Source organism: Parasteatoda tepidariorum, chromosome 12 (genome assembly GCF_982258835.1).
Source record: "Parasteatoda tepidariorum strain Cologne lab strain chromosome 12, Ptep-v5.0, whole genome shotgun sequence".
NCBI classification, from domain to species: Eukaryota; Metazoa; Arthropoda; class Arachnida; order Araneae; family Theridiidae; genus Parasteatoda; species Parasteatoda tepidariorum.
The window spans coordinates 41,024,888-41,039,485 of record NC_141766.1 but is presented as its reverse complement, the minus strand read 5'-3'; the positions used below and the strand labels follow the sequence as shown (position 1 = coordinate 41,039,485).

At 30.6% G+C, this 14,598-nt stretch overlaps 1 protein-coding gene across 1 annotated transcript; it reads right to left on the bottom strand.

The window, feature by feature from the left end:
* Positions 1-2,892: 2,892 nt before the first annotated feature.
* LOC139426550 (uncharacterized) lies at positions 2,893-4,494 on the bottom strand. The gene has a single exon (XM_071185815.2). The coding sequence runs from the start codon at positions 4,492-4,494 to the stop codon at positions 2,893-2,895; it is 1,602 nt and encodes a 533-aa protein (XP_071041916.2).
* Between the last annotated feature and the right edge of the window lie 10,104 nt (positions 4,495-14,598).

The window sequence follows — 14,598 nt, the reverse complement described above, 5'->3', positions numbered from 1 at the left end:
ACCCTATTACAAACAAGAAATTTTAAAAGGAATACTCTTTCATTAAAACATTAAATACAAGTTTTAAGCCCACATGTTTCAAAATTCCAAACAAAGAACAGCTATAACAATATATAATTACAAATTACATCTATTTAAATGTAATGATACACCTCTCTTTTTTAAACAAAAGGGAAAATAAATGAGAAATAACAAAAGTAATACTAAATAAAGTAAAGGACAAATTAATGTAATAATATTCGAAAGAAGTCATTTGTAAAAATTAAATTACTAAATTGAGTTTGAGAAAACACTAAGGGAATAAAAAATTAATTAATAAATAACTCAGCATGGAATCCTTATCTATTCTTGTAAGTTTAATTTTTGGAATGCATAATTGGTTTTCCAAAACCTTGTCTACAGCAATAATGATATTTATCTTTAATGAAAACCGAGTTAAAGGCATTCCCTAATGAGAAAGCTTTTAAAAGAAATGTCGTGGTTTTTCAGAAAGCATTAAAAATTTGCCTGTTCGATGACAGTGTTTATTTTTTCAGGAACAACCCCCCATTCTAATTACTCCTTTCTTGACATGAGACGATTATCTTTTCCCTTTCAAAGAATTTTATTAAAACTTTTCAAACCAACTAATCTTGAAGTTGTGACCATGTTTTCAATTTTTTTTAAAAAATGTCATAATTATTTTTCTTATTAAATACTTGCTTAAAATGTTGGTTGATGTTCTTTTCGTTTTTTTTTTTCAAAAAAAATAGTTATTCAATTTTTTATTATTAATTTTCTGTTTATTCTATTGTTCTTTGTTTTGTGTTTTCTATTATTACTGCGTTATTTCCAAATGTATTTACAATTTATGCTACTTTGTTTTAAAAGGATTTTGTTTTTTTTTAAACTTAAAAAATCTTTTAAAAAATTTATGATACATTTCCTTTTAATTACGATACAATTAAATAAATATTTTTTTTTAATTAAATTAATTAGTTTGCTTTTAATATTCGGGTAAAATCTTTAATTTTTGGCCTGATAAATTACTAATGCTTCGCTAAACTAATAAAAATGGTAGTGAAATTTATGTTAAAAATTTGTTAATAATTATCATATGAAATTTTTAAACATCACAATGACTTTTTTTACTCAACTACAAATGGAAAAAAACCTAGAATTAAATAGGTTAAATTTTTTTATTTTCAGTGGGACTATGTGCTCCTCCTATCTTCATTTATAAGTCACCCGGTCAATAACTTCGCAGCCTGAATGAGATTTTCCCATAAACAGGCTCTTAACGCCCCGCTTTCCTTTTCGGCATTTTCTTAAATGAATAAATAAAAAAACCTCATATTTGATTTTTTCTTCGATCAGGTTAATAATTTTAAAAGAAATAAAAGTTTGTGACCAATTACAGTCAGCAGCAAAAATTAAAAAAAAAAAAAACAAAAAACAGAATTAGTCGTTAAAGGCCGCTTATTTACAGCCGAAACCATCCGTGCTGTATATTATTAGCCCGGATGGTTGAAAGATTACATCATTTTGCCAAAATAGCCGTACATTCTAATTTGTTTATAATGCGGAATTCAAAATTTTGTCACTGTAACTATTCTAAAAAACTTGAACTGCCAGATTAGAAAGTCTTCTCTTTTTCCAGCATTTTAAAAATTATACAATATAGCGGTCAATTCTTCCGGATTTTCGGGAAGATATACTTTTGATGTAATATATATATATATATTATATATATATATATATATATATATATATATATATATATATATATATATATATATATATATATATATATATATATATATATATATATATATATATATATATATATATATATATATATATATATATATAGATATAGATATATATAGATAGATAGATAGATAGATAGATATACATACAGGATGAGCACAAAATAATGGAAACACTTATGTACTGATTTTGTGATTCTGTACATTTTTTCATACTTCATATTTCTCTTGTAAAGAATCATTTTTACCTTGAGAAGTGTTTAGATCATGCATTTTCTTATACTTATAAATAAAGTTTAAAGCTTTTAATGATTCGAGGGACCAACAATAAATTACAAACGGAAAATAGTGTTTTTGAGAAGCATTTGGCAAAAAGTAAAGTAATAAATTTGAAACTTGCAGCAAGTACTTTGATTGTTGTGTGCAAAAATTGCAGAAAGTTTCGTAAGATTATCTTAAATATTTATGAATACATTAATATTTTTATATAAAAACTATTTTTTTTTTGTTTTACGTTTTAAAACTTAAAAAATATTCAGTAAAATGAAACAAACTTTTTAGGGCATTTAAAAATTAGTTAGAAAATCATTGCTTTAAAATTTGAGAAAAGCTCGTTTAAAATAGCGTAAGATATGATCAGAAACGCTTAACCCCGTCCCGCCCTCTGTCGGGGGCATCCGGGGAGCAATTTTATTGATCAACTAAAAATACAAAAACAATTCCCAGTTGTAAAAACAAAGAGAAGATGAGTATTTACAATGAGGAATAGAAAGGGTGACTGGAATTCAAAATATAGATAGCAAAACAGATGAAAAGATGACTCCATCAACACAGTAACGAAGAATGTAAAAATGCAAGATATGTAAAAAGCAGATATTTGAACATATGAAAAGTTAACTCGGTGTACAAAGTTGTTAATTTTAACAAATGGAAAGCTGATCCAGTCCATGTATCAAACAAGTTTAAATATGAAAGTAGGTACAGGTGAAATGTTAATTCCATACACAAAGTGTCCTATATTTAAATTATAAAACTCAGGGTAGGTGGAAAGGGAACTTTCTACCTTTACAACAAATCGAACAGTTTGATGGGGTTTGGATAAGTCTGAATTTCAGTGCGTAATGTCAATGTTCTGAGTTCGTTATTATGACGTGTCTGGTGGCAAGCCAGCTATAAAGTGGCTTTCGATGATTCGTTCTATGCCCTTTTGCATAGCTGGTATCCTCCAGTGCTGTTTGAGGGAGCTATAGGTCAGTATTACCGGGAAATTTGCCTTTCTTATGTTATCAAATAGAGGGCAGTGAATCAGTATATGTTCCAGGTCATCTGTAACTTTGCAGTTATTGCATAGGGGAGATTTATAGTGAAACTTGGATTGGTATGTACCCTGGGTTCCGTGGTTTGTGATAAATTGGTTCAAGTAGAAATTTCCATAAATTTTACGGTAATTTACCCTCGGGATTAGATGGTGGGTATGCCTGCCCTGGTTTTGATCATCATCCCACATATTTTGCCAAAGATTTATATTTCGTTTGAACATCGATAACTTTACTGAACTTTTTGGCTTCTGGTCAAAGAGATCAATTTCGGGTCTTTGGCAGGCCAATTTCGCCTGACTGTCAGCCTCCTCGTTGCCGTGATGTCCGACGTGAGCCTTAATCCAATGGATTATCATGTTTGATTTATATTGGTCTTTTATCAGTTTAATTAAGCAATCGTTTTCCTCGGAGTTTGCCAGTGATTGTAATCCCGAAAGGGAATCGGAAAAAATATGAACATCTCTATTTAATTTGTTCTTAATTATCCAGTACATTGCCTGAAGAATCGCCCATAATTCTGCTTGAAAAACGGATGAGTAGTTATTAAGTCTATATCTATAACAATCTATTTGAATATCCCCATCGCACACCACGAAGGCGCATCCCACGCGGAATTCGTTATTATAAATTAATCTCGATCCATCTGTGTAGATCTCTATATCATTGCCTATTGGTGGATCAAAATTATAAGGAATAGAGATGAGCCCTGCAGGGTGTCTGGGCGTGATTTCCGGTTTTGTTATAACGTTATCGTTATGTAAATAAAGATTAGCCATATCAGAATTTGTCTGAATAATCAGCTCCAACGGAACCGTCCCAGTCAACACCTGAAGTGCCGATGTTGAGGTGGTTCTATAAGCCCTAGTGATGTTCAATAAGGGTATTCTTTCGATCTTTTTAAGTTTATTAATGATTCTGACCTGATTTTTGAACCATACTTCAGACCCGTAAGAAATTATTTTAATTATACTGTTTTGATATATAAACTTACGTATTTCTGATGTGATCCCCCAATCTACCCCGGACAATCTTTTAAATTTAGCATAGAATGATAAAATTTTATCGTATAAACCATTAAGGTGCGGCAACCAGGAGAGCTGACAGTTTATCCGAAACCCAAGGTACATTATGGTGTCACTAATAGGAATATTTTGATTTTGAAGTTTTACTGTTGGTTTCCTCGTTATTTTCTTGGATTTTGGAAATACAATTGCTTGGGTTTTATTGACACTAAAATGGAGATTCTGTGTCTCTGCCCATGATTGATATTTCTTTAGAATATCTGTGGCTCTTGGTCCCAGTCTATTTACTATAGTTCCCGTTACCAGCACAAGAAAATCGTCGGCGAATGCGATGACGTATTCGTCCACTTGTCTCTCCTCTCTGAGTGCAACATCAGCTATTGTTAACCACAGTAATAGTCCCATGCTCGAGCCTTGTGGTACCCCAGTGGTGACGATATGCTCTATGGTAACTTCATCACTTGTATATATGACCTTCCTGTCTGTAAGAAAACTTTTAACCAGATGAAAGGTAGTGTGAGTACAATTAAATTTCAGTAGCTGGTTTAGTATTTTATGCCACCTCACAGTATCGAAGGCCCCCTTGATGTAGCGTAAGATATGATTGCTTAAATTAGTTCTTTCATACTGCGCATGCGGGGGAAAAACTGGAATTGTTTTTTACTTAATTTTGTAGAGAATTGTATTTGGCAATTTATAAAAAAGTCCAATTTGAGTATCTCAAAAATTTAAGCATTTTTCTAAGTAGTTTTTGTACTTTTTAAAAGAAACTCAAAATGATAATGGGTATTCTACAAATAATATTTTGTATCAGAAGACAAAATTAAATAACAAATGTGATAATGCATTATAAACATTCATACACCGAAATATATTGTATAAGGAGAGAAAACAGGCGAAGAAAAATATACTTTTTATGGGGATAATATCTCACAATGCGGTGTCATTTTTAATAAATCCTATTTAATAGTACAAAATGAAATTTATGGAAAACCTTTTGTCATTTTGAGTTTCTTTTTATAAGTTCAAAGACTACTTAGAAAATTGCTTGAAACTTTTTTAAATATTTATGATATTCTCTTTCATGATATTTTAAACTTTTTTATTACTTGATAAATACGATTCTCTACAAAATTAAGAAATAAAATCATTCACAGTTTAAAAGAACTACTTTAATTACTCATATCTTGCACAATTTTAAATGAGTTTTTCTCAAATTTCAAACAATAATTTGGTGACTAATATTAAACTGCTCTAAAAGTTTCTTTAAATTTGTTGAATATTTTGAAAGTTATAGCAAAAAAAAAGTTTTATATAAATATCCGTTTCTCCAGAAATATTCAAATATTTTTGCTAGATTTACGAAATGTTTTGCAATTATTGCATTTAATAACTAGACTTATATCTACAAGTTGCAACTTTATTGTTACATTCTTTGGCATAGGGTCTTCAAAAACAATTTTTTCCGTTTGTAATTTATTGTTGGTCCCTCAAACCACTAAAAGATTTAAGCGGCATTGTTAAGTATAAGAAATAGCATGAACTAAACATTTCTGAAGTTATAGAATTATTCTTTAAGTACTTCTTGAGAAATATGAAAAAATGCATTAGCGTAAAAAATCTTCTAATATTTTGTCCACTTCCAGGATGTATATATATATATATATATATATATATATATATATATATATATATATATATATATATATATATATATATATATATATATATATATATATATATATATATATATATATATATATATATATATATAAACTCCTGTTTGTGAAAATTGCAACACCATGAAGGAATCGTCATAATTGAATGAAATTTAATACACAGTTGAGTGGTAGTGGTACAAATAAATGATTAAACTTTCAAAGCAAACAAACAATAACAAGAGATCGAAATCTGTATTTTGTGTAGCCACCACGGTCCGCAATAAGTGCTGCTGCACGACATGGCATGGAGTCAAGCAAACTTTGAATGTCTGTCTGAGGAAGAGAATTCAATACTGTTTGTATGCGTACCCAAAGTTCGCCTGTAGAAGCAACAGGACGACGATTACGAGCGAGACGCCGACCAACGAAATCCCACACATGTTCAATCGGTGACATATCCGGGGAATACGCCGGCCAAGGAAGAAGTTGTACCTGTAGCGATGCAAGGAAGGATTGAACAGTCCTAGCAATATGAGGGTAAGCATTGTACTGTTGAAATACAGCACCTGGCAAGGCTTGAAGGAAGGGAACATCTTGGGGCTGTAGAACTTCACTGATGTACCGGTTGCTGTTCAGATTACCCACAATTCGTAGCAATTGAGATTGTCCATGATATGCTATGTCACCGCAGACCATAACCCCGGGTGTTCGTCCACTGTGGCGTTCGATAACGCACTCCGGAAGATGGCGTTCATCGGTATAGCGTCTGACACCAATGCGGCCACCATGGTACCACAAATTAAAGCGGGATTCGTCAGAAAACACGACACGCTGCCAATCAGCACGCCAGTCCCTATGCTGATTGGCCCATTGTAGCCGCAGGCGGCGATGGTTCAGCGTGAGGGGGATACTGTATAAAGGAGTACTTGCTCGCAGTGTACGCTACAGCAGACGTCCACGAATTGATGAAGCACACAAGGAAACACCTGTAGCTATTGACCACCGTGCTGCCAGTTGTCTAGAGGGAGCCGTACGGTCCATTAGCGCAACGCCGAACAGGTGTCTATCATCGCGAGCTGACGAGACATTTCAGGGTCCACTCCCGGATTTCCGAGTTGTCCGACACTCGTCCATCCACTGCTTTCAAACACGCAACACTGTGCTACTGTTACGCTGCACACGAGCGGCTACTGCACGATAAGATAATCCAGCTTCACGAAGGCCGATGATTCTCCCCCGTTTAAACTCCGTAAGTTGTTGAAATCTCGCTCTCTTTCGTCGAATAGGCATAAGTAATGACTAAGCTAACATTTACCACTAGCAGATAACCACCGATAACCATACTCGCTTGGCTACAGCCGTCTATTTATTCGGATCCATCCGCCGTTCAGAGGGCGCTGCTCAGCATACGCATGCGCTACGGGTCTGAAATTCTAATCATTTGCATATCATGCTCTACTTTGCATTTCCTGAAAATTTCAGCTCACTCGCGTAAGTCCTTCATGGTGTTGCAATTCTCACAAACATGAGTTTATATATATATATATATATATATATATGCATATATATATATATATATATATATATATATATATATATATATATATATATATATATATATATATATATATATATATATATATATATATATATATATATATATATATATATATATATATATATATATATATATATATATGCATATATATATATATATATATATATGCATATATATATATATATATATATATATATATATATATATATATATATATATACATATATATATATATATATATACACACAAAATTCTTTAGTACATGTATTTAGTCATAAACATTTGGTTCGGGTTGCATTTTCAAATTAATTGTTATTCGTCCAAAAAATTTTGAAGATTTTTTTTTTTTAATATCGTACTTATAATGAAAACAAAAATAATAAATTAGAAAATTCTAATATCATGAAACCATATTTGTATCCTTTTACAAAATGACTAATCTACTTTTTTTTTTTATTAAATGTCTTATTTAACATAAAAATGCATTTCTTTTTAACTAAAATCAAGCCATATTGCTGCTTAATAAAATAATCTTACAGAACCAAATACTTCTTCCATAAAAAGTTAAGTTACATTTTTTAAAGCTTTTTGATACTAAGTATGCAGCTCTTAAATTGCGCGGAAGTAGGAAAAAAGTCATTTTCATGAAACATTTTCTTTCTTTAACTTGGTTATATAAACAAAAATTTATATTAATTAAAGAAAAAATAATGTTTTCTTTTCTTTTTTTCAATCTATTTATTTATTTTTTGAAAATAAAAATAAACAAACACGAAATTTTTTCAGTCTCTTAAAATAATAAATAATTTATTATAATTTGTTATTTTTTATAACATCTTAAAAGCCGCAAATATTAAAGGAAAATATATTTTGAGAGAGAATTACTATTTACCAAACAAATTTTTTTATAATGATGAAATAAAATATTTTTATGAAGGAAAAGCAGAAAATAATAATATTTTAAATTAAATTCTACTTTTTGCTTTTAACTTAATCATTTTTCATTAATTTTTTTTAATTAATTAATTGAGTGTTCGAAAGGCTGCCTGTGATTTGATTATACATAGCAAGGACTCTAATTAATCTCAAATGTACGAGTGGACGAATTGGCTCTGTTAAAGTTTAAAAAATTTTCATTTAGTATTCTTCATTATTGTTTAATTTTTGTTCTCTTAAATCTTTAATACAGACATGTTACATGTGCAGCCAGCGGGTTAAGTTAATTCCAACATCTCCTCATTCTGCTCTGAGATGACTTCGAAAAATGCTATTTTCAAGTTTCTTTAGTATATATTTACAATGCAATTATCGATATTTAAAGAACAGACTATAATTAAGATATATCTCAAAACTTTAAATCAATGTTAAAGTTTTGAAAATACACATTTAAAATCAATCTAGAATTTTTAGAATAGTGTTAGAACTGATCGCCCAGATAGAGAGTAACATTTCAAAGATTCATTAAGGTTCTGGCGGGATTTAATCTCGCTGTCTCCCAGCTACAATGCGTTTGCCGGATCAGCGAGATCTCTCGGCTAGGGAATCCCATTTCTCAATTACAAATTACAAGCAGGATTACCAATTACTCTTTGGAAAATATTTTTTTAAGGAATCGTGGTGGCTCAGGGGATAGCGCGCTCACCTCCCAATGAGTTCCTAGAAGAGAGAAGACCTCAACACGGGTTCCCATAAACAAAAAATTTGATCATTTAGCAGTGCAAATGTAGTGACATATCGCATTTCGTCCTCCAATGCACAGCTTAGAAAGCCGAACGTAGTGACATCTTTCTTATTTCTCATCTACTGCGCAGTTTATATTCGTTTATGTCGGACTACTAAATTGAAACGAGTTGAGGCCTTCACTCTTCTTGGAGGCGTCGGTTAGTTCCACAGAAAAGTTCCACGAACGCACATTTCTCCCACTATTTGATCCATAAGTTCCCTTGTCTTCTGCATCGGGTTCAAAATTACAAGGCTACGGAGTTGAATGTTGGTACTTATAAACTTAAAAATGGGATCGGGCAGGCTGTTCAATGATGGTCATAAAATAAAATATTTTATTGGGTGGAGAACAATCAAAAACTAAATCTAATTTGGCATGAATGAATGCCAGAAAATATCAAGACTGAGACGTGAAAGAACTGGTAACAAAGGCATTTCGTTCATCCTTGTTTTCGGGAAGACAACCACGAATTTTAACATGTATAACCCTCACCTTCTACATCAGAAAGCCTCCACACGATTTTTTACAAGTAGTCTGCGCAGACTATTTGAAAAGTGAACCAGCTGTGCGCATGAACCCAAATTCTATTTTAAAAGTAATTGAGAGAAATTTATCATATATATTTGAGAATTGAATCTGTAGTGGTTGATAAGTAAATAAGACAAACCAATAGTACTCATAAATTAAACAAATTTTTAGACGTATATTTGCTACCACTTTCTTATTTTGACTAGATTTTTTATTAAATTGCTCTTTCATAAACTGGTTTCATAGTGGTCGGATCGGACTACCTGTAAAAAACCACGTGGAGGCTTTCAGCTATAGGAGGCGTTGGTATAGCACACATACATGAGTACTTCTTATCTGAGAGAAAATAAATAGTAATGAGCAGTTCACTGTTAATAGATTTACACCTCGGAAAACAAGCTGTAAATGAAATAGTTCGACTACTAGTTTTTTTTCTCTTTTTCATCTTACTCTCAAGCCTGGAGAATAGATTTACGCCTTGAGAAAATTAATTGTTAATGAAATAGTGTGACTACCAGTTTTTTTTTTTTCATTCTCCATTATTTCCTTCATGCCTGGAAAATTAAATTTTCTCCTTGGCAAAACAAGTTATGAATGAAATAGTTTTAAGGGGACGCGGTACCTTTTCTTTCAAATCTTTTATTATTAACCTTGGTGACAATTTATTGATTGAAATATATTCTTAAGGATTATGAAGAACTTATCCTAAATTCAGAAATTTGAAAAAAAAATTTTTTTCATTTTTTTAAAAAAATTTCAAAAATTTCAGCTATTTTTTAAAACACTACTCCTCTCTCAATTTTCCTTATTTTTCTATGAAACTTTTACAATATCATCATTGAAAGGTGCTTAACAGAAAATGGTATTCATTTTATAGAGAGATGTTTAGAAATTTTGAAAAAGATTATTTTCTGAGGCAATGTAGCGTAATAGCATAAAAATTCAAAAATTTCAAGTTCGACAATTTTTTAAAAAAAAACTTTCAAACTGATTAAGAAATCCATACCATTTTTAAATCATCATAATATCACAAACTTGTGTATCAAATATCTAAGTATTTCAAGCAATAGTAAAAAAGCCTTAGGCTTTTATAGAAGGCGAAAATTTAGAAAAATTGGTTTTGAGAAAAATGGGTTTAAAGTTTCTATTAGCCACAAAACAATGCCAAAACACAATTAAATTATTTGAAATATTTCTTTATAAGAACTTCATACACTCATAAATAACTTCTAAAAGGTATTTAGCATAATAGTAAAATATGATATTACAAATATTTCATATTGTGTTAGCTACTCATGTAAAAAATAAATTTAAAAAAAGCGGTAAAAAACTGAATTTGATAGCTCCATGACCACCACTTATCTCAAGAAAAGCTTGTACTGCACGTACGTTTACATCGAAATGTTACGATTTGCCATTGGTAGACGAAATTCTTTTGCTAGTATATATGTTAGTGTCAGATAATGCACAACTTTTACAAATAACTTTTAATTGGTGAGAAAAACCATACTTCTCTCCCAACTCAATATCTAGATTGGATTTTTTACAACAGCTCCAAAGAACAGTATTAAAAAGATTTTTAAAGGTATCTACACTAATAAATATGTATTTTGTTGAATCAGGAATTTCAGAACAAACAGTTTTGGTGTAGCCAACATCTGAAATTCTTGAAAGCTTAGAAATATTTGAAGATTCAGCAGCTTTGTCAACAAATGCATTAGTTTCACTTTCACATTCTGCAAGATCCCATCGTTTCTGAATGATAGATTTGTTAGACTTTGAACTTCGTTTCAAACGTGGCATGGTAGAAACAATTAAGTTTCTCAGAAATAGAATTATAAAACACAATTACTTTGATATAAAAATGTATAAAGCAAAAATATAATAAGTAATCTTGATAAAGCAAGCTTTTTTCGAAAACGAAATTAGATTTTGATTAAAATCTAACAATAATATAAAATTCGCGACCATAGATAAAATGCTGAGAAAAATATAAACAAACAATGCTAGATGAAAATGATCCACTTTACTTCAATTCATTTTTATATTTCAGCTGCAGATTTGCTAAAAATAGCTAAGGACAAAATGCCTCTGCTCGCCTCAGAAAAACTTATTTTGATTACAACTTGTGAAAAATTCGATATCTAAATAATTATTGGTCGTAGAGGTCTAAAATTTTGTGAGTAGGTGCAAAACAGTACAAAGAACAATTCTAGCTAAAAAAATTGATTTTGATATTTTGATCGATTTTAGCCAAATTTTAGGTACCATGTCCCCTTAAATTACTTAAGTATCACAGTTGTCAAAAGAAAAATTAATAGAATGATGAAGCATAAATTGCTTTAGCACTTTAAATATTTGGAAAACAATCCCCAGTTTTCAACCGGTTTAATTTTCATGTTTGTAATGTTCAGCGCACAAATAAATAAATAATTAAATTTAAGGAAATTAACACACCTATATATCTTTTGATATAATGATCATATTTTCATGTTCTAGAGCTCAAAGGTCACTAGGATTTAAGTACATAAATTTCTCCAAGTTCTGTTGATCTGAGCAATTTGCTTAAGTGAAAAAAAAGGGCAATGTGGAAAAAAAAACACTTTGAATAACTGTAGATCTAAATGATCAGATTGTCACAAATTACGCATACTTGAACTTTTTCTTAATTTCACGTGGGGGGGACCACAAAGAGGCTATTTAATTAGTGTAGACTCCCGGATTGCGGCTACCCCCTATATTTCGGCGGCCAAAAATCTGAATACGTCTAAAAAAGGGTGTATTTATTCAAATAAAGTACGCTTTTGTGTGTTATTTTGTAACTAAAAATATTGTCTGAACTAATTAATTAGCATATTTGAGGTCACCCCCTTGAACTATTAACATTGAGTCCCAGAACTTGAATACCCGATCTTAAGATCAGAAGTTCCGATCTTAAGATCAAAAGTTTCGATCTTAAGATCAAAAGCTCCGATTTTAAGATCAAAAGTTCCTATCTTAAGATCAAAAGTTCCGATCTGAGGATCAAAAGTTCCGATCTGAGGATCAAAAGTTCCGATCTGAAGATCAAAAGTTCCGATCTGAAGATCAAAAGTTCCGATCTGAAGATCAAAAGTTCCGATCTTAAGATCAAAAGTTATTTATTCAGGGTGGTCTGTTTTTTTCATTGTGAGCCTTATACGTAACTGTTTAAAATTGATCATCATTGTAACAAGGTTCCTTGAGGTCAGAAAAATTAATGATAACTCGATCAAAATTTATATCAGAAAATGTTTTTACTTTATTTATTTGTTTATTAATTTCTTTTGTGGATAAATGCTCCAAATTACAATATTAATTTAGTAACACAATACAAGTTTAAAACCTGAAATAAACTACGAAACAATTACTTAAATTTAATTTATGATTAGTTCGGAGAAATTCCACTTACTTTAATAATGATTAGTTAAATGAACTTAAATATTTTAGTGCGTCACTTGTAACCCTGGCATAAATAGTAAATTTTATTCTAACTCATATTTAATGCATTTCATATGCAAATGGTAAGCAATTAAGGGGAATCAAATATTTATCTTAAAATCAACCTAATAAAGCTAAAATTGCTACTGCACATCTCCCGGTAACTGAATTTATTAATATTTTATTTTCATAAGTAGTGAAACATGAAAAAATCTTTCACGAGTTTTTGCAATTGTACAAATTTTACAATTCTTTTGAGCAAGCTGATTCACTTTTTTGCAGTCTAAGTAGATTGATTTTTAATTAATATTATAATTTGAATAAAATGTCGCAGTTTAGAAACTCATGCTTTAAAAGTGTAAATTTGTAGAAATAAGTCCGTTACTCCACATTTTTAATTTAACAATCGTACTTAAAGATGATCAAAATCATTCACTTTTTAGTAGTCTCTGCAGATTGATTTTTTCAAAAAATTATTATAATTTGAATTAAATTTAGCAGCAGCGTAGAAACTCATGATTTAAGAATGTAATTATGTAGAAATGAGCACGTTGCCGCACACTTTAAATCTAACAATCGTACTCAAAAATACTTTTATTATGATCGAATTGATTCACTTTTTAGTAGTATCAGCAGATTAATTTTTCAAAAATTATTATAAATTGAATTAAATTTAGAAACTCCTGCTTTAAAAATGTGAGTATGTAGAAATGAGCACGTTGCCCCATACTTTTAATTTAACAATCGAACACAAAAACAAGTTTTAGATCACACCGACCTTTACACATGCACGACCATAGTTCTGATGTGAAATATCCTCAGTGGTAGACGGATCATGGGTTAGAGTCTCCTTGCCATCAGGTTAACCATGAGAGTTTTTCATGGTTTTCCTCTTAATGTTTAGTAATAGACTTGTCTTCTGAATTAGGTTCAAAATTACAAGGCTAAGGAAGTTGAACAATGGTAGTCATAAACTCAAAATTGGATCGGCTGTTCAACGACGGTTGCAAGTGCTAATCTGAATTGTTGAAATGAGTAACCTTAAATATGCTAATTAATCAGAACAAGAAACAGAAGCAAAAATGTACTTTCTCTGAGTAAACGTAACTTTTTTAAATGGATTTATTTTTTCAGCTATCAAAATATGGAAGATGGCTGAAAGGTGGACCAACAGTTTTGGTAGGAGAGCTGGCGAAGGATTGAAACCAAAAATGTAAGTTTCATTTTCTGTGTATCTAGTTGTATCTCGGAAAATTTTAGAGTGGATCGAAAATCGTCTTGCATCCAATTATGACTTTCGTTTCATCTAAATAATAAAGATAAAGTTTTTCTCTCTTTAATTAACATGAGTAAAAAAAATATTGAATTGTAACACACGCACACTTTTACACCACTATGAAAAAGGCAATTTTAAGTGGCAAAATCTAAAATTTGTATGAAATTGGTCGAATAGTTAAAGAGTTATCTAATTTAGAAAGAGTCACATATTTAAAATTTGATTTCTTGAAACTATGAAATTAAAGAAATGGTTTACGCATTATAGAATTTAATTATAAGGGACGTGAAAAAATAATGTTTAA